Below are 20,583 nucleotides of genomic sequence, written 5' to 3' on the forward strand. Positions count from 1 at the left end.
CGCTGCCTTCTGCTGTCTTGTGCCCAGAATGCCGTCGGGTTCCTCACCTTCACTGAAGGAAAAGAGGAAAGCTGAAAAAAGGGAGAAGGAGGATGGGAAAGAAAAACAAGGAAGGATTGATGGGAAGAAGGCTGGAAGGAATGAAAACAATGGAAGGAGGAATGCGATGACCGAAGGAGAAAGAAAGGACGGAGGAAATAACAGAAGGATGAAAAGGAAAGGACAGACAGAAGGAAAGACACAATGTAGAAAGGAAGGATGGACGTGTGGAAGAAAGGAAAAGTGCGGAATAAGGAAAGATGATAAATGTTGGGAGGAAGAACGGACAAGGAACGAAGAAAAGGAAGCAAGGGCAGAAAAAGAGAGGATGGAAAGAAGGAAAAAGGCAAATTGGGAGGAGAGAAGAAAAAGGAAAATAGGAGAGGGCAAAAGTTACGAGGTCAAAGTTGACGCTGAAATTTGCGCGTTCACGTGAACGTTCTCGCGTTGTCAACGTGTGGCTCGAGTCCAGTCACGTGACTCGAACCTCTCACTTGCGTTTCGTATCCCACCGTTGCCATGGCGACACGCCAGGTTTGCGCAGTTTCTGTGAGCTTCCACTTGAGGGCAGTAGACGACCGTCGCTCACTTGCTGCCGCAGATGACGACGATTGACAATCAAACCATGAACTTAGAAAGAAAAAAAAAGTGTGACGCCACAAGATTGTCCAAAAATGCACTACAATTCATATTTTTTTTTTGATAAATCATTTTCAAAGCACATTGAACATAAAGTAACATTTATATGAAACTAACGCCCCAGACTGGTCAGGAGCCGATAAACGCCTTTTTTTCCGCTTGAGATTTTATTTTTTCCAAAAGCCGACTCCCATGCGAGACTTCAAAATTTGGCAGGCTGCCACTTTGCCGCCGGTGACGTCAGCAAGCAATTTACACAATGAACTGGTCGCGGGTCAATAATTGGGCACAATTGGACAAACATTTGCTGCCTGCTCGCCAGCGACAATCACGACTTCTTTTTTTTTTCCCGGAACTGTCTCCAAATCCCAATCGAGTGATTTTTTTTTAAAAACGGCCGAGCGACGGACTTGATTCCCAGCACCAGCACAGCCTTTGACATGAAAGAGGTGGAGAAGGCAGTTGCCATGACGACCGTCTGTGCGCGCGCGCATCCGTGCGTGTTTAATGTGAGACGGACGACGACTACCGTGCGCGTGCGATGTGAAGCGTTCGGTCGGGAGCGCGTGTTGGTTGACACTTTGCGTGACGGCTGCTGAAGTGCGGCGGTCGCCATGGCAACCGCCTCCTTTCACGCCACCTGCTCACGTGAGGAGCGGCCAGCAGGTGGCGCCACTCAGTCGTTTCCGCCTCCTACTCTAGAAAAACGCTGAAAGCTCAAGAAAGGCGGGGTGAGGGGAAGAATGGATTGAAGGAAAGGAAGGAGAGAGGGACGAAAGGAAGGAAGGCTGGACAAAAGGGACGCATGGATGGATGGAGGGAAGGGCCGACTGAAGGAAGAAAAAAGAGTGAAGGAAGGAAGGAAGGATAAGCGAAAAAAGGAAGGCAGGATGGGAGTGACAGAAAGGAATACAGAAGCAAGAATGGGAAGATTGAATGAAGGCAGGAAGGAAACGGGGAGTACGGAAGGAAGGATGCATGTAAAGGAAGATGAGAATTACAGACGGATGGACGAAAAAAAGATTTAAAGGAGCAAAGTTAGAAGTAAGGAAGAAGGAAGTTCAAACAGAATGAAGGCTGTCTGAAGCAAAGTTGGACTTCATTTTCTAAATGTAAGATTTTTTAGTTTAATTCTGAATCTGCAATAGGTGGATTATTCATTTATTTATTCTGGATATGTCATAGCTCTAAATGACATCTAAAATCGGTCTTTTAGTAGTGAGACTTCCCAACGAAAAAATTAATTTCCCGTTAGCGGAACTTGAAGCGATCGTGCACGTTAGCTTAGCACAACTCAGGAGTCTCTCTCGACCGCCGTTTCCACGTTACTTTGTTTTGGCAGTTTCTAGAGCTTTTTATTAATTTTTTTTTTTTTTTGCAGGTTAATCGCAAGGGTTTGAATAGACAACACAAATAAGATTAATATAGTGAATGGTAAACAAACAATTGTTTTTCTTTTTTATATGATCAAATCTTGTATTTACATTGTTGTGCAGACCTCAAAAGTCAAAATAAAACTTGTGAAAACAGAGAGCATGACATTACTGATCTCATTAATAGTTGATTCCGACTCCACAAGGAATTGAGACGAAACTCGTTGCTACAAACTAGCTGGTGGGGCGTAAATGGCGAGTTCAACGAGCTTTGACTTCGGACTTGGGCATTGCTTGGTTTTTAAAGCCCATGCGCACAGCCCAGCAGAGCTTTTTGGGATCGTCTCGACGGTTGATACTCAGTTTTGCAATTCAATGTGTTTTAATGCGGTGCAAATTGCAATATATATATATATATATATATATATATATATATATATATATATATATATATATATCGAGGTCAAGAAAAGAAAAGCATCTCAATTAAGAATGTTGGCCACCGTTGACAAGCTTTCACCACAACTGTCTCATCACTCACACAATTTATCAGCTCAAAAAATAAGTTAGTTTGAATTAGTATGATTGCGTGCATCGAACTGGCTTCAAGAACTGCAGACATTTCCCGAGCAATTTGTCAACTCAGTGCTTGAAAAAAAAGCTTCGTTTGCCCAAGGCCACCCAAACGTCACCGAAGGAAATGAAACGGAGTCAATGGAGCTGCTTATCGAACCGGCCGCCTTTGCTGACAACCAATCACGGGGCAGGAGTTGCATCGGCTGATTTCTACTTCCTGTCCGAAGCAACGTGCGTGCGTGCGTGCGTGCGTGCTCATTGACTTCCCCCAAGAGACGCGCGTCCTATATTTTCATTTTCATTTCCAACGTCAGCCGTCAAAGCTGCCATCGCAGCGCCAGCCGCTTGCAGACTGTTGCTAGGCAACAAGCCCCGCAGCACCAGCACCCACAGCAGCTCGCTCGCACGCCGCTTGACGAGGACAAAAGCGACCAATCGGTGGAAATTGTCAATCAGGGATGCTGGCGTGCGGCTTCGTTGAGGAAGAAGTCAAGCCAAGGAAGGAAGGAAGGAAGTAAGGAAGGCCAAATGGACGGGACAGGGAATGTGCTGATGAAGGAAGACGCTTCCTCATGTGCGTGCATGCGCACACATGTGCCCCCCCATGTTTTCCCTCCCGCCCCCAACATGCGAGCTCCGCTTGGGCTCCTCCTCTTCTTTCCTTCCTTCCTTCCCGTCTGCATCTGTTGCTAGGCAAGAGTGTCGTCCGAGTAACCAATGATGATGATGCAGGAAGCTGGCGGGCCAATCGTGCGCTTCGTTTACTGGTTGTTGGTATCAATGTTCCCGCCCCCTTTGTCACTAGACTGACTCAACTGATAAAAAACGCCAACGCAGTTTTGGATTGGAAAGAAAGAAAGAAGGAAGGAAGGTAAGGACAAAAATGAAAGGTTACAATTCGTAAGTGAGTGGCGCTAAACATGCTAACAACGCAAGCTGGACTAAAAATGCAACAACGAATGTGCTAACAATGCTGTCAGAACTAAAAATGCTATGAGTGCTAACAACGCTCGTGGTGCTAGCTAAGCAATCATTTCTAAAAATTCTAGCGATGCTAACAATGCTACCAGCACTTTCAATGCTAGACAACATTATGGAGGCAAACCTAACGATGCTAACACTGCGTGCAACGCTAGCAACACTAAGCGCGTTCACAATGCCAGCGTCACTAACGGAATCATTGTGAATGACGCTGCGACGCAAAAATGTTGGAAACGCTGTCGGCATCCTCTGTGAATGGATGAGCTGCGTTGTCACGGAAACCACAGAACAACCAGAAGTCAATTGAGTACTTTTCTTTATTACGACTGTTGCACCATTTCAACAAGTAAACATACAACTTTGAAACTTCAATTTCTTGGTCTTCTTAATTTTTTTTTGGAGGACCTGGAGCGAGCGCCACCAGCTGGGATGAAGACACACAGTTGCCATGGGAACGCTTTTCGCCACCGGATCCAAAAGACGGACGGGACCGTCACGCACATGCAAAGGAAAGCCGCAACACGCGATGACTCGTACGTCATGACTGCACATATGTGTCGACATGCGGTCGAAAGTTTGAGGACACTTTTTCATTCAAAGTTCCCTCAAACATTCAACTGCACACGCGTCCACACGCGTGCACACGAGCTGCACATGCGTGTACACGCGGGACTTGGATGAGGAGGAGGATTTGCATCAGGATGGTCACCATAGAAGAGAAGTTGTGGGGTTTTTTTTCTCTCTTTTTAATTTGACATCCAAAATGTTGAGACATCCCAGTTCTCTTCTTTGGTGACCAGAACCAGATCTGAACTAATTGAGAACCAGATTAGTCCCTTGGAGACCAGTGTTAAAACTAGAACCAAAAAACTGTAGTACCAGGACAAGACCAATACTGAACCAGATCTCTTCCACACTCGAGCCTGACCAGAACTAGATCCAAACGAGTAAGAAATCAGTACCAATTTGGAACCATACGTATTCACACAAGGACCAGTCAAGAACCAGCCTAAAACCAGATCAGCACCAGAGTCCAACTTGTCCAGAACCAGTCTCGTACCAGACAAGGACCAGACTGGAATTAGACTTGAACTTGACCAGAACCAGACTTGTACCAGATCAGAATCGATTTAGAAGAAGACCAGAACTAGAGTAGGACCTGACCAGTACCAAATTAGAACCAATCTACAGCCAGACTATTCCAAGACCAGTAGCAGACAAGAACTAGACTTGACGAATAGACTATAACTCATTTTGAAGCAGCGTATTTGCATGCAGTCCATGATTTGCCTAAAGTCAAACGGTCGTGCCAAATGACCAAATTAGAACCAGACCCGGACCAATTCAGAAGCAGACCACTTCCTACTTAGTCAAAGATTTCCGCCACACGAGAAAATGACCGGAGCTAAACTGGGATTAGACGAGACTCAGAGCAGAACTAGACGAGAGGCAAACAGTATTGGTGTTGAACAACCAATTTAGAACCACATTATGACCAGACCAGAACCACTTCAAAAGCAGACTATTTCCAAATTAGTCAAAGATCGCCATACCTTACTGGTTCCAGTTCCAAATCAGTCCCAATTTAAAACCCATCTCTTTTTAGGTCAGGACCAGAATTGAACCAGATTAAAACTAAAGATTGCGTTCCAAACCAGTGTAGAAATGTTACCATTTTTTTTTTCCGTTTTTTTTTTTTTTTTTTTTTTTAGTACAAAACCTACTGTTGACTATTTAGGAAATCTTAGATTATTTTGGAACCGTTTTAAGAAAGTTTTGTCTGAGGGGGCGTGGCCAAGGCGATCATGTGACTGCGTGAAATGACGGGCGGGCGGGCAGCTGGTGAAGTTCATCAGAACGATATTAATGGTAATCATTTTGCATGGGGGGGTTTCGGAAGTCGCTCCAGCGTGTTTGTCGGTGGTCGTTCTTGATTCTCATTATTGTCCAAGGTGGGCGTGGCTTTCCTGTGGGCGTCCACCAATCAATCTTGAGCCGTGACGCTTTGATCTTTGTTTTGATCCTTACTTGGTGCCTCGGCGGTGCCTTTGGCCGGAGCGTCGGGGGCCGCCGTCGAGTTGGGGGTCTCCTTGGGGGTCTCCTTGGGGCCCTCGTCTGCTTTGGGGTCCGCCTCAGGTTTGGGGGCCTCAGTCTTTTTGGCGTCGGCCTCATCCTTGATGGCGGGGGCGGGAGCCTCCTTTGCGGCGGGGGCGGCTGCGGTCTCCTGGGCCTTGGCGGGCTCGCCGTCTGTTTTGGGCTCCGCGTTGGCCTCTTTCTCCGGCTCCTTGGCAGCGGCGGGCGCCGCGTCGTTGGTGGCGGTCGCGGTCTCGTCTTTGATGTCCTTGGCCGTCGGGTTGTCGTCAGGAGCGGACGCCGCCTCCCCCGCCTTGGCGTCCTGCTCTTTGGTCTTGTCGTCGTTGACGTTGTAGCCCTTCTTCTTCTTGCTGAGTTTGCCTCCCATGGCGGACGGAGCTCGGGTGTCTGCGCACAAAAAGGACAAAGCAACTCCGTGATGGGTTGCTAGGAGACAAGCGTGTGATGTGGATGTTGTGACATGACAACCATGATATCAACATGTACCGTAAGACAATCACGTGTTGTAAACGTGGCCAAGATAAAGCATGTCCTTTCTCAACCGCACTTTGAGACGCTAAGTTATGCCTCAGTCACATCTGAGCCGGAGGACGGCAATGCACTTTATTTTGGAGTCAGCCAGTCCTCCATCAAGCGTCTCCAGTTGCTCCAAAATGCCGCTACTCGCTTCATGACAGGCACTCCAAAGACGGAGCACATCATTCTTACTCTGGCGTCCCTTGTACATTTTTGAGTTCTTTTGAAGATTCTATTATTTGTTTTCAAATCTTCACACGGTCTCGCCTCTCAGAGCTCCGCCGCACCCGTCCGGTGCCTCAGGACTGGAGCAGACACGATTAGCGGTACGGAGGACTAAGCGAAGACTCAGAGGGGATTGAGCCTTTTGTGTGCCGCTCCGTCTTTGGAATGCGACCCCCGTGCGTCCCATCTTTTAATACTCGTCTTTTAAAACTCATTTACAGTTTTTGTTCTTTTTACCGTTCTCATTATCAATTTATTTTCTTGTTGGTGGTTGCGTGACTTCCTTTTGTTCCCAAAAAAGTGCTTTCGAAATACAGTTGAGTTGAGTTGGGAGACGTTACACGTTACGTTTTGCAACCTGGAAGAATAAACAAACCGCCAGGACTGCAAGTTTTTTTTTTGGCCCTCTCACGCACACAACTGAATCTCTCTCTTATTTCTGCTGTAGCGTTCAAGTTGGACATTTCGTATCCGTCTAATTCCCGCTCCAGTGTTCCGTTGTGAGGTACGGGATTTCTTTCTCTTGCGCTTTTGTGTCACACGGGCTCGGTCTAATTGTTGCCCTTTCTGACGTGACAAACGGGATGCGATTTCCAAGCTTTTGAAGCCACCTTCTCAATTCAACGCTCATTTGGCCCACGTGACGCGTTTCCAAGTGTGGACGTTGCCATGCGCTCCCCGGCGGCCATTTTGTGACAGATCACGTGACTAGCGCGTGAACGACATCAAAGGACACGCAAGACGCCGCCTGCCGGCAACTTTTGTCCCTTTTTCGCGCTGGAATGTCGTCAACGCCATCGCCATGGTAACGCATCCTTGATGCTCGAAGTGGTGTCAAGAAATCTTTGTAGACATTCAAACGAATCTGTAGTAAAGGCTCAGTTTTCTCTCCAATTTAGTTCTCGTGAGATCACGTTCGCGCATTGTTCTCTCGCGTTGTTGTATGCCGTTTCCTGTTTCCGGCTGAAGTCAGGTGCAACCTCTACAGTCCGGCTTGATATTAGCCTCCTGGCAAATTAGTCCTTTTTCTCACCTCATTGTTGCTGATTTAAGTCTCGAGTTGATGACAAAAACGTAAGTACATTTGGGTGTACTCGTATTGTTGAGTTAATTAGGATTTGTATGTTCGTGAATCAGTTAGCCACATTAGCCCGCTAGCATGAGGCATCGGCCGTTCGCGGTCATTAATTTGTGATTTTAGGGGCATGGATTCCTCTCATATCGGATGATGCGTCGTCTCCGAGTGTCGCGAAGGTTGCCGCCCCCTTGCTACATTGTCCAAGGAGTGATTAATTCGCATTGCATAAGTGTCGTTCTTTCCTCATCGTCACTGAATGTTGTTATTTGTGTGGCCCCTAGATGGTGCTGTTGTACTGTTGTTTCGCTCATTCATTTGTTTACATTCATATATTTGGGACGCTCATGTTTCGACAGTGAATATATTCTGAATATTATTTACAATATTGGAAGTAGTAACTTTTCCCTTGTTTATTTCCAGACTCAACCAATCAATCAATCAGTCAATATTATTTGTGCATCAATGTCTATTTGCTTGCAAGACAAGTTCAGTAAAAGATACTAAACTTTCTGCCTGCGCTCTTACCGGCACATCATCTTGTTTACAGTTAGCCCTTAAACAAACTAGTCCTGACACCTCCCCAACAGAATCTCTTCGCAACATGGAGTCGGCATATTTTATTGGCTGCTGCTCGCCCGACCATTTCTTTCTGCTGCCCCTTCAGGTGTGCTCTCGCCTTGGCCACCAGGGGGCAGTCTTGTGTCACACAGTTCTCATGAGCCGTTTCTCAAAATAGGCCAAAGTTGTTTTGGAATGCGTGACTTGCGAAGACGTGGGAGGGAAAATGTTCCAAATTCATTTTGTGCTGCGATCAATATGGCTGATAGGACAGCAGAGGCAAAGATTCGCATTTAACTTCACTTTTTTGAATTAACAACAAATTCCGTTTCAAGGATGATACGATCACCGTCGCGTCACAAAATCAGCAAATGGTTTTGTTTTGCTTGTCCACAAAATGTACACACATATTGTAAAAAAAGATAAAAATCGGCGTACAAATATATCAAAGTGAAATCCGTCAAAGCCGGCGGGATGGAACTTGATTTGAAAGTCCACAGCCGTTGAAAAAAAGTTTTTATCAAAAGAATCGACCTGATCGTGCGCTAAATTCTTGACATTGAGAAACGACTCTTGTCAATATTCTCACTCGCTGAGCCAATCGGCACCAAGGATATATTCGATTAGTTTAGATTAGACTGTTTGTGTTCAAATACCTGTTGCGTCACCAAAACTGTCGCATCGATGCTAAATGTTAGAATAAGAATTTTGCATTTTGTGTGAGCATTCAGCTAACAAATTCTTAATCGTTTGACGCCGAGCCACAAGAAGGGATAAAATACGCGCCGCGAGATGGTGGCAAAGAACAAGGAAGCTTCTCAACTCGCTTCAACGTCGTTGACAACAAGTCGTGAATCGCCAAATCGGCCGAGCTGTGTGCGCGTTTCATGAAATGCTAAATAATTGAAGTCAAAGCATTGAAGACAATGGAAAGCGTCCATGAAAACAAGCCAGAATGACGTCATCGGCCGAACAGCTCTTAGCATTCTTAGCATCGTAAGCATCATTAGCATCGTTAGCATTGACCACGGAAGACTTTGTGTTGTCAGCTGTGTTTGCGCGTGACAATGCTATCAGTCCTCTTTTGTTCTCGGCTGCCACCGCGCACGCACGACAATAGCGCACGGGAACAACAAACACGCCAAGAACATCATGACACCTGTCGGAGGTGCCAATGATTAATTTTTTAAATTCTGTGTCCATTTGGAAATGTCCGTGGTCCTGCAAGATTGTGTCGCGACGTTTGGGATGAGTCGAATTCCTGCACCGGTGACGCAAGGGATGGCTCCGATTCTTTTTGATCATTTCGGCCCATCCAACCTCAAGTAGGATTTCTAAATTCGACGGTCGCTGACGGGGCAAATACGGAGGTGGCTCAAGGCTGGATTTGGATTTCGAGCAGTTTTGTTGTGTGAATTTGCCTCTTTGCCGGCGTCGAACGAGCGCGAGTGTTGAGTGTCGGCGACGGAACGTTCCGGCAGTTAATGATTGACGAGCGCGACCGGCGTGCGCAAAGTCAACAAAAATGAGAGCTCAGCCAGAAAATGTTATCGGTGAACTCCAGCTTGATGTTGACTTTCATAACTGGCGTCGCCGTGGCAACATTTTTGCAGCTCATGATCTTGACACAAAATCACTTTTGAAACTATCAACTCTTCTCCCCAGAACATGCGCACGCGCTGATGATGAAGCACGTTTTTGTTTATTTTTTTTTTAATAAGAAGAAATGACCTGACTCTTGTATTGCGGCTGACAACGAGGCGCTCCGAAGCAAGCACGCTTGCAGATCACCTGAAGGCGCTCAAGAGTCTTACCGAGTGGAGGCGTGGCATTTTAGCCACGCCCCCCAGCCCCCCAAAAATCAGGCATCTGAAAAATGGACGTCCACAATTCAGCACGACTTGGCTGCGACGAGTGTCGCTGTTTGTGCAACTTTGCTTTTGTCGACGAGCGCCTGTCTTGCGGCGCTCGTGTTGTCGGTGTCGACCGTGCGCATCGCTGACGAGGCACTTTGCACGACACGAGCCGCGGCTGGGAAAATAGATTTGAAAAAAGCCCAACTCGGGAGTGAAGAAAAACATTCCCATTGTTCCCTTTTGTTTAACGGTTAACAATCGTGGCGCTCTCAGACGTGCGCGTGAACGAGCGCGCGAGCGGTCGCAGCCTGTCACAAAGACGAGGCGACAGATGGCGCTCACAGCGAGAGGGGGCGCTGTTGCACTGGCGCCAGACCTCCTGCAACGCGCCGTCGCGCTTGCACATCTGCCGCTGCACTCAGGAAAATTCAGGTTTGGTTTTTTTTGTTTTTCATTTTGATTTCGTTGTTTTTTTTTTGTGTATCGGACGAGATCGCTCCTTCCCAAAATTGCTTTGTCGTTGTGAACGATTGTGAACGCGGCAACCGTCAAACCAGCGGAGTTGTCCGTCGTGAATGAATACTCGCCACTCTGAAGAAATATTGAAAGTCGAAAAATTAGCGTCGGCTGAAAAATGCGAATGCAAAGCGTCGCTCAGCTTTTCTTTTCCGATGCGGAAGACGCGTCGCGAGCCGGAAGCACTTTGGCTTCATTCGATCAAGTGGAGAGCTTGAAATTTTTTTGGTTCTTTCTCTTCACACTTCGGACTGCTGCTCTCGCTGGCATTTCTGCTCCCAAAATGTTTCCGTTTTCATTTATCATCATGCCACGCGCCAAATCGCCTTCCTGAAACTTTCAAACTCGACCACGACGAAGCCGAGTTGGAAAAGTGCGACACTTTGTTGCCACTTTGCCAACTTGGAGCTTCGAGGCTGAAAGTGGCGATGATTCGAATCGTGCGTTCATCGCTCGATTGCTCTGAGGCGACTTTCACTCCCTTTGTCGGAAATTATTTCAAATTGTCAGTGCAGGAAATTCAAATGTGAAAAATGGCCGAAAGTTCAAACGATGAATTGATGAGCAAAATTGCTCCGATTCATTCGATAATCGATTAGTAGTCGACGCATCATTGATACGATCGATTTTTTTGGGGGGGGGGTTTCATTGGAGTGGAAAAGAATTGAAGGATTTAATCTTCTGGCCGGGCCTGACGCTTGACCCAATTTGTTCATTTCGCCATCAATTGTTGCGCCTCATTTAAGTTTTTAAATCCTTTTTTATCATAAATTGACATCATTAGCCTTCAAAATCATCGCGCATATCGCAGACGATTTGATTGCAGAAAAATGGACCGCAAGTGCGAGGACACCGGTCGGCTGTCGACAACTTTCCTGTTTTATGGCGTTGTACTGAAGATAATTTTTCCTTTAGCGTTGGTCGCGCTAACAAACGAAATCCAGATACGACTTTGCGAACGCGCAAAGATGCGATGGCGTGTGGGCAAGGAGAGCCGCCATCGCCAATTAATTGGTTGGTGCAAACACACAAAATGGACGCCATGGATTGTTTTCACGCTTTCATTTTGATGTCGTCGGGACTTTGGGAAAATTGGCTTCCTTTCAAAGCGACTTTGTTACTTTCAATTCATTTTGTTTTATTTTTATTACTTTTTCTATTTGCTCTTGTTGTTTTGACAATTTATAGAGAGAGAATTGCAATGCAGTAAATAAAAGTTCATTTGAAATGGACTCCATAAAATCATTTTGAAGTCCTAAAAAGAAAAAGAAAAAACGGTTTCAGTTTCATAAAAAGTCAAACGTCATTTCAGTTATTGTATTAAAAAATCAAATCCAAAAAATTTTAATGCTGATTTTGCAAATTTACATCTCTCGAGTCGCCAATAATAATTTGCGTTCCCAATCCAGCGATTCAACTCCTAATTCAAGGTGCAGTGTCCGAGTGATGACTCACATCTGCATCTCGCCGCCCGATGAATTAAGATGGACGCCGCGCAAAACGAGCTGTTGGTCACGTGACCCGTCAAGCAAGTTGCGGCACGCACCCGTACACGAGAATGTGCACGCGCTCGTATAGTGTGACACGCCAACGCAGCGGGATGAATGAAGGGCCAATCACGTGACCTCGGTGCTGCCGTTGCCATGGTGATTTTGAGGGGAGAACATGGCTGCCAACGCAACCTGCTGCTTGAATGTCAGCAGGAAAACGGCCAGCAAAATAAAATGTATTTTAATAGAACGCTCTGACGGCAAGACAAATATTTCAACTAATTAAGCCCTTTAGTGCTTGTAGAAGGATGGATACAAAAAAATGTGCCAAATATGCAAATTCCTATTTCGATTCATTCAGTCAACCTGTGAATGCCTTAAAAAAATGCCAAAGTCTCATTTGTTTCATAACCGTCGCCACATTAGTTTGTTTGAGGGATACGAATGAGGCTGATCTTTTCCAAAGGTGTCATGTGCCAAAAGTCTTTCATGATTTGAATCGAGAAGCTCCCGCTGAGGTTTTGGAGTGACATTTTCCTGCCGCTTCTAAAATGACTTTTTGCATGAAAGCGAGCACAAAACAAGTCGTGAAAGATTTCGCTTTTTTTTTTTGCAAATGTCACGCAAGCCCGAGGGCCCCGCTTGATGTTGTTGCAGTGCATCAGAGGAACCTGCGAGCTCAAGTGCCCGGATGTGGAAGCCTTTTTGCATTTGCAGCAACATTTGACGGTGTTCCCTCCGAGCTACGCACAAATTTGTCAAAGTGTTGCAACGTTTCGCAATCATCTTCTTTTTCTTTGAAAAACGACGGTCAACATTCTTGCCGATTGTTTGACATGTTACAGACCGAACCGCGAAATGATTCCTAATCAGTTTGCACGTGTATTTCCTGTGCTGTCAAGTTGAAATAATATCCCGTTTATGAATAGAGGGATGAAAAGTGAAAAAAATCGACATATATTTTTGCTTTATCTGATTAATCACAATAACAATTATGAGATTAATCGATTTCATAAACTAATGATTCTATCCGGCACTATTCCAATGACCATCGATGGTGGCTGATAGTTGTGATGGCGCCATCTAGCAGTGCGGGGGTCTCAAATTTCTGCTCGCTGCTCAAGACCCTCCCCCCTAAAAAATTGACTCTTATCTCAAAGCACCACTTTATTAAAACAAATTCGTAAGGAAACATGCCAATTATAGCATGATGATGATTTTCAAGACATCACTTTAGCACGAAAGGATGGTGTGTGCGTGTGTGTGCGCGTGTGCGTGTGTGTGTGTTTGCAACACATGCACCCCCCCTCCCGTCTTGTAAGGTGGCATCGCTCCCATGCATCCACACCCTGTGCACAGTGCGCATGCGCGCCACCGCAAACAAAGGACCGCTATACAGGCAGCCATAAAGTTGGCGCGTGCGCTTTGCCCCCCCCCGCTGCCTTACGAACGTCAAACACGGCAAAGGCGGATGCCGGTTCCATTTTGTTCAACATTTTATTAGATTTTTTTTTTTTTTTCGAGAGTGCAGAATGAATGACTGACCTGCGCTCACCCGATCACTAAAAATGCATTTCGAGCGTCGCCATATCAACCCACTTGGTCAATATTTCCATTTCAATATTTGAATATGATTGCAATTCCTCCCATAAAGCGCGAGCGAGTCGAGCGCGTGCCCGCCTGCAAGCCGGCACACGCCCCTTTTTCGCGCTCGTTCACGCTCCCTCGTCTCCGGCCAAGAGAAAAACCAAAAATGAGAATAAAGTGCTCCAAAACAGAAAGAACGCGATTTTTGCATTCAAATGTCTTTTTTTTTTTTTTTGGGTTTGCTTTTTTGGGCCGCCGCCCACGCGCGCTGTCTGACGTCCACGCCGCTTGTGCGACTCGGCCGCGCATCTTTTGTTTGCCGTGCGCGCGGCGCGTGTGGCTGACTAAAGAGCAAAAATTGCGCCAAAGATTTCCGTGATGATGATGATGAAGATGAAGGTGATTTTTGGCGAAATTGCAGAAAGCGGATGTTACCTTGTAGGCGGAACTTGTGCGCGGGGCTGCTGGCTGCTCTTCAGTCTGCTGCGTGCGTGCTTGTGCGTGACGCGCTCGGCTCGGATCGGCTGCGCGTGCGCGAGGCGCACCGCCTCCTCAGGCGCGCCGACGTGGCGCGCAAGTGCATCTGTTGAATTGAATGGCGAGAGAAAAGAGAACAAAACGATCGAATCAATCTTTCGATTTTCTGCTGACTTGTAATCGCTTCCTAAAGAGCCGCGCTTGCTTCTTTATCACCTTACAAAGTTGTCAGTTTCACATTGGAACTGCTTTTCATGGGATGAATTTTACATTCAAACCAACGGCGACTCCTTTTGATCGATCGATTAATTGTTTACGCTTTATTTTTATTCTGATGTGACGACGCCGCGTACTTTTGTCACGTTAAAAGGTGAAATGTGTCATGGAAGTTGTTGATGTTGGACTTTTTGTTGTTGTTGTTTTGGTAGCAACACAATTCCGTGACAAGCACTTTGAATTTTCTTCTCAATAATAATAAAAAAGCCTGACCCTGTGATGAGGTCAAGTGTTGCCTTCAGGGACATCTTTGCCCTCCGTGTCTTCTTAATTAAGTGACGTAATATCTGCCATATGCAGCAAATTGGAACCTTCCCTATGACGCTCAACAATGTTTTTTAGTTGCACTCGCGCGCCCCCTGCTGTTTGCTTTGGGCACACGAGGAAACCCGAAAGAATTGAGGGGTGTGCTGTGTGCTTTGTACGCTAGATGGCCGCAAGTCCCCCCCCCCCCCCCCCCCCTCCGCCAGTGGAGTGGCGTCACGAAAAGGACGATTGGATTTCAAGCAAACAGGAAATTGCCCTCGCATGTCGACATTGGTGTCGAGATGTCCCTCAAAAAAGACAAGCGGGTCAGCACGTCCTTGAACGTGCGTGTGCACGCATGCAAAAGGCAAGCCTTTTTTGGGGGGGGGGCAATTGGGGTCCTCCATGGAAAAGTGCACGATTGATTGTTGGGATGATGCTTCTTTTGAACTAACATTGCAGGAAAAGTGATTTTGATGGTCGTCACCGTTTCCGGTTTGCTGGGGATGTGAATAAAGTTGCCGATCAGGTTGTGGACGTTGCCGGCAGCGACCCGGCAGATGGACTGATGAAAAGTCACCAAATAGCAAAATGAAGATGCACTCAAGTTTCACGCAGAATCCCAAATTAAAAAAAAAAAAATGCACGTGACTTTTGCCCACTTCGGGTCTACGGTGTCGTATCTGTGACTTTGAATGTGTGTGTGGCTTTCAAAGGTGGGGCGTGGCCTGGTGAGTGACGTGGGAGTCCGAAAATTCACGTTAGCACGAAGACAAGTTGTTTTTAAAATGAGAACCAAAATGTTATTTTTTTTCCGGTCAGAACCTCGGCTGTCATATTTTGCTCTTCTTCTTCTTCTGTGGTGTCTGGTGGCAATTTTCCAAACAGCGCCTCCAACTGACACGGTCCTGCTGCTGCAAGGAAGTCACGTGACTTGATGCCGGCATATCGGGATGTTGTGAAATTATTGGCCGCCATCTTGGACCTCCCGACAAAAGTTGATCAAATGCCGGCTCGTATCTGGAAAAATAAGTTGGCGCTCGGCGAGGTAGCACGTTGCATAAATGAGTTAGCTGGACTAAAACGTTCATCGCATCCTTTTTTTCAAAGGTGGCAAAACGCTTTTCGTATCGTCAGTCCCTTAAATGGTCTTCTCTTACACGTGTGGTCGTCTTTTTCCCCGACGCGATCCGAAACACGAGCTGCTTGTGGAGTGCAACTTGAATGTGGACTCACGTCACGCTCCTCGTTCAAGTCTTCATCCGGCCAAGACTCGTCAATACCGAGTGCAGTTTTTTTGCAGAGCAAATTCTCACGTCGTGAAATGGAAGTGGGATTGGGGTGGTTGGCCTCCGTCCAACTTTGCAGCAGGTGCGACGCGCACGCTCGGCTTGACTTTGCCGCGCGTGGTTATCGTCCATCGTCCAAACAGGAAATGTTCGTCTTCCGCTTCCTGTTTTGCCTTCACGGGAAGTTTGGCGACACTGATGAACGATCAAACGATAACAGGAGGGGGAAAAGATCTCGATTGAGCGCTTGTCATAGACGCAGGATGGAAGGACGGGCTTCTCGGGAATTAAAAAAAATGCCGCCGATACGCTGAACTCTTTTGTTATGTTCCACAAACGAAATGGCAAAAGAAAGCATGCGCTGAAAATGACTTTCTTTCAAAGTGTGCCGCGCGCCAGCGAGCTTCCGTTTTCCTTCTTGTGGGAGTCCCCAAACGTTTGTTACTTGAACCCAAATTCCTCAACGCAGACATCATTTTGTCAACGGCGCAACAAAAGCTCTGCGACCGCAAAGTTAACCACGCTGGTTGCAGCTTGTTGTCATTTTCATTTGACTTTGGGAATAAATATTTGAAAGTCGCCTGACATTTGAAAGCGCCACTTATTTTATATTATTTTGCCCCTTCAAAACATAAATTTGAGGACGTTGATACATTTCTTAACAAATCAAGAAAGTTTATTTAGATTGATCATAAAAATGATTTGGGGCAGAATCACGTGACTTTGCCGCTTTTAAAGACCATTCCAAAAAATTTGAACCACAGTATATGGATTCGTAAGATGATATTTTTCATCAAAATACATCAACTTGTTCCTAAGAAAATAGGTTGTTTCAATGTTAACGTTTGAAATGGCTCTGCACGTCCGTGAGTGGAAATACATATTTTCTTTTATTCTTGAACATATTTATTTCAATATAGTTTTTGTTGAGCACCGCGCGACGGTTTGGGATATTTATGTGTATTAATAATAGATTCGAAAAAAATGTTGCCTTTCGCTGTGAAACGTCACGTGACTTGGCGTCTCCTCTCGCGAGAGCAGCTCTTTAAATCGTGAACGTGTGCTGGCGCCACATGTTGACAGCAGGAGGCGTCCGAGGGGCGCGTGGCCGCCGCCGCAGGAGGAGGAGGAGGAGGAGGAGGAGGCGGAGGAGGAGGAGGAGGAGGAGGAGGCGGGACTTGACTCTCATTGTCTGCTGGTTCGACCGAGAGTGAAAAGTCCAAACTTTGCGAAGTTTGGAGCTGCGTCGCGGCGGGACGAGCGCGTGCACAGTGGCCGTACGACGCAGCGGGCGCGCGGCGGGAGGACGGCGAAGTTTGGAAGAAGAAAAAGAAAAAGGATTCAAGCAAAGTGTCCCAAACGGATTCGACTTGCACGTGCGGTGCAACGACGTGGAATGAGCGGAGCCGCGCGTGAGCGGGACTGAGCGCGCGACCTGTCGCCTGCGATTAAGACATAAAGCGGCAGACAGACATGGAGAACTTCTTCCAAGAGGTAAGCAAGCACGTCAGCAGTGTGCAGCACCCTGCACTGGTCGCCAGTCCACATCAGGGCATCTCAGACCTGCAAATGGACTGGTCGCCAGTCGACAATCGGGTCATTAAGTGACCAACAAAGTTTGCCTCAATTTCACATTTTAACGTCAACAAAACGAAGCCATTGAAACGCCATTTTGAAGAACATTTCAGTCTTAAGTCAGTAACAGCAATGGCAATCATTTGTTGATTTCCAAACTTTGTACGCATCCAACTGGTGACGCCGAACGAGCATCCTCTCGTCATAATCGTTCTCGTTCATTTTTTCATTTCAAATCCTTAGGAATTTCTTTTGCACATTTGAAGGTGTTGCGCTCTTGCAGTCGATGCTAATTACCATTTAGCATGTCTATGGAATTTTACATTGACTTTAGCATTAGCACTAGCATTTTTTTTCCATCCGAATTGAACGTGTGTCTTTGTTTTTGTTGCGTAAACGCCCACCTGAGTGTCATTGAACCGTTCCAAGCACATTTGGAGATTGTGAGAAACCCTAATCCAAATCACAATTGAATTTCGAGGAATTACCTCGCCTGACTACGATGAGGAGGTTATTTTTTTTTTTTGTGTGTCTGATGAAGGATGTTGGTACGAGCGGCGTAGGAAGCGTCACGCGGTGAGAGCAGCCAGACGGAATGTCCGGCCTTTCCTCTCCTCCTCGGAGACGAACAACTTGGCCGAGTTATTAATAGACGCGCAAAGTCACATGACTTTGTTCTACTTTGAAGTCTTCTTGATTGCGCTCGTGTAGCTCAACTTCATTTGTTGACAAAAGACGACAACGTGATTGCGTTTGTGGACACGACGACCGAATTTGTTTACATCGCAAAGACTCGAGTCCAACGTCACTTTTTTTTTTTTAAATATGCTTTGATCCGATTATTTTTCAAATCGAGTGCTCTGCAACATCGACGAATCGAGAATTAACTAAAAGTTGATTTTGCATTATTGCCCACGATAAAGTGAGATGTTGATGTTTTTTTTTTTAGTGTGTGTGGCTTTGAAATGGCCTGGTGAGTGACGTGGGTGTCAGTGACTGCTTTTTTTTGGGGGGGGGCAGCCATTGTGCGACTGTGCTTATTACGTGTTTGCCTTTTCATCCGTGTGAGGATCTGGAAGTCACCAAAGCTGAGATTTTTTTTGAACGTCATTAAAACAAACAACAATTTATCAAATTAGGTTCTTTTATTTTTAATTTAAATTTTTTTTTTTGCCTGTTCTTAATCTCTCAGCATCAAAAAGAAAAAATGGAGGCCATCGTCTCACATCACTTTATTAGAAACCTCCCTCGTTCTTGCCCACAAAGTTCCGTCATCTTATTTTGAAGAAGACTTCAAAAGTGACGCAAAGGCAATCCGTCGTCGTTTATTTTGAACGCGCCGAAGCATTTGGTGCTCGCAATTTCATCGTTAACGCTCGGCGTTTGCTTTCCTAAATGCGGTAAAGACGAAAGTTGACGTGGTTTGCGTCAACATCAGCGTCGCGGTTCAATATTTGCTGAGCGCGACGTGACCGTTTTGCAGAAGCAGTCCGACCGGTTTTGGTCCCGAGGTGTGACGGTTCCGGTCCACAAAAGCGAGAAACTTTTCCCACTTCCTGCCCGCCGGCTCTTCAAGCGTCACGTGACCGCGCAGAGGTGCCGGGCAAACGTCACGAGAACCAGAGAGAGGAAAAAAAATGTTGGCAGCAAAATGGTTGACTGCCGTCTCAAATATCAGCCGCCTGCTCCACTAATCGGCGCGCAAACAAAGAAACCAGAGAGAGAGAGAGAGGGAAAAAAAAAAAGCGGGCGGGATGTGGAGCAACATTTGACATTTGAAAAGCAAACTGACGCTTTTCCAAGTGGACTCGAGCTTTGGGACTCGTTTCAAAGAATTTTGTGAGCTTCAGACTTGAACTAAATCAAGAAGCCAGACGGGAAGAAAAGCCCGACAACATTTTCTGAAAAGTCCAAACGGACTCGAGGAGGCTGAAAGTCCTTGCCGGGCTGGACTTGGGAGTTCTGAGCAGCTTCAGAAGTGGACTTGGAGGTTCGGAACTTGTTCGCAAGTCACAACCGGACCGCAACTCGCTTCCAAACACAAACGATTGGTTTAAGAGTTAAAACGGGATTCATTCTTTACCACCTTCTTAAGAACTCAACGAAAGGTTTTGGACTTTTTTTCTGAGCCGAACAAAAGATTTTGTACTTGCTTCTGAACCGAACAAAAAAATAACAATTAGTTTCCGAGCACGACAGATTTCCGACTCGTTTCAGAGATGGACTCAAAGTTTTGGACTTGTTGGAGAACTGAGCTCAACGGTTCTGACTTGATTCAGAAGCAAATTCAAAATTGATGACTCGTTTCTGAACGGTACAAACGGCTTTTTTTTTTTTCCACAACTGGACCGATGGTTTCGGTTTTGTTTTGCCAAACCCAGAAACGCATCCGAACATGTTCCACGATTATTTGTTGTTCTTGAGTGAAAAAGCAGCCGCACCGCGTCGCTGTCACACCGTTTGGAAGGTGTGTGTGTGTGTGTGTGTGTGTGTGGGGGTGCACGCACGTTGTGTTTAGATTTGAACATTTGAAACGGTCTAGAAGGGGCGGGGCGTGTTTGGCGTCGCCTAGCGACCCGTCAGGTAGCGGGCTCGCCTCGGGTCCTCCCAAAACACATTTCAGTTTCTTTGTTGACACGAGAGCTCAAACACGGAGTGGTTGAGAGTCCAGAATGCCCCCCCCCTTAACTCCCCGTGGTTACAAAACGTTTGTTAGCATTGCGTGGCTAGTTAGCGCATGTTAGCTCACAGCTGCTAGCAGCCTGGAGCAAGTCTGAGCTCCCAAAGATCCGAGCTGAGTTGACAACTCCCGACTCGCTGCACCAATCAGGCCACGTCTGCCACTTCCTGTCTCCGCCCACTTTTGCTGACCTTTTTTTTTTTTTATGTTTGGCTTGGCCTGGTGGCCGGCGGGCCACCGCGGCAGGTGGGAATTGGTTCCCAAAACACACGTTGAATTTGCGACATTGAACTCCAGCCAAAAGTCACGTGATGAGCTCATCGTCAAATGTTCGGACCTCCGCCGAGCTCAAAAGCGGACGAGCCGCTTCGCGACACGATTGGCTGCGACAAAACTTGCGTACGACTCAAGTGTGCAAGTGGATGGGTGGCTGATTGTTGTTGTGGAACAAGTGTGTGTGTGTGTGTGTGTGTGTGTGTGTTTGGAGAAGCTGTCAGGGAGTTCTGAGTGAG

At 46.5% G+C, this 20,583-nt stretch overlaps 2 protein-coding genes across 3 annotated transcripts in view; one reads left to right on the plus strand and one right to left on the minus strand.

Moving 5' to 3' along the window:
- Window positions 1-3,907: 3,907 nt before the first annotated feature.
- On the minus strand, window positions 3,908-14,111 carry basp1 (brain abundant, membrane attached signal protein 1). Of its 2 annotated transcripts, none has more exons than XM_088311854.1 (2): window positions 13,964-14,111; window positions 3,908-6,089 (listed from the first exon to the last, which is right to left on the minus strand). In XM_088311854.1, exon 2 carries the CDS (start codon window positions 6,067-6,069, stop codon window positions 5,593-5,595), a length of 477 nt encoding a protein of 158 aa, XP_088167980.1. In that variant the 5' UTR covers window positions 6,070-6,089; window positions 13,964-14,111; the 3' UTR covers window positions 3,908-5,592. The 2 variants fall into 2 exon arrangements, with proteins under 2 accessions (XP_088167980.1, XP_088167981.1); XM_088311855.1 differs by having other exon boundaries at window positions 3,908-6,128; window positions 13,964-14,046.
- Window positions 14,112-17,016: 2,905 nt separating this feature from the next.
- myo10 (myosin X) overlaps window positions 17,017-20,583 on the plus strand; it is a 29,764-nt gene continuing 26,197 nt past the window's right edge. Inside the window, exon 1 of the mRNA XM_088311856.1 lies at window positions 17,017-17,310. Within this exon, the coding sequence (XP_088167982.1) occupies window positions 17,290-17,310 (21 nt within the window). The 5' untranslated portion in view covers window positions 17,017-17,289. The remainder of the gene's footprint in view (window positions 17,311-20,583) is intronic.

This window comes from Idiotropiscis lumnitzeri, chromosome 12 (genome assembly GCF_059441095.1).
Source record: "Idiotropiscis lumnitzeri isolate Australia: NSW breed Sydney's pygmy pipehorse chromosome 12, RoL_Ilum_1.0, whole genome shotgun sequence".
Lineage (NCBI taxonomy): Eukaryota > Metazoa > Chordata > Actinopteri > Syngnathiformes > Syngnathidae > Idiotropiscis > Idiotropiscis lumnitzeri.

Bases quoted from the DNA above. Each gene is read 5' to 3' on its own strand.
- basp1 (XM_088311854.1), bottom strand. From the start codon at position 6,069: ATGGGAGGCAAACTCAGCAAGAAGAAGAAGGGCTACAACGTCAACGAC.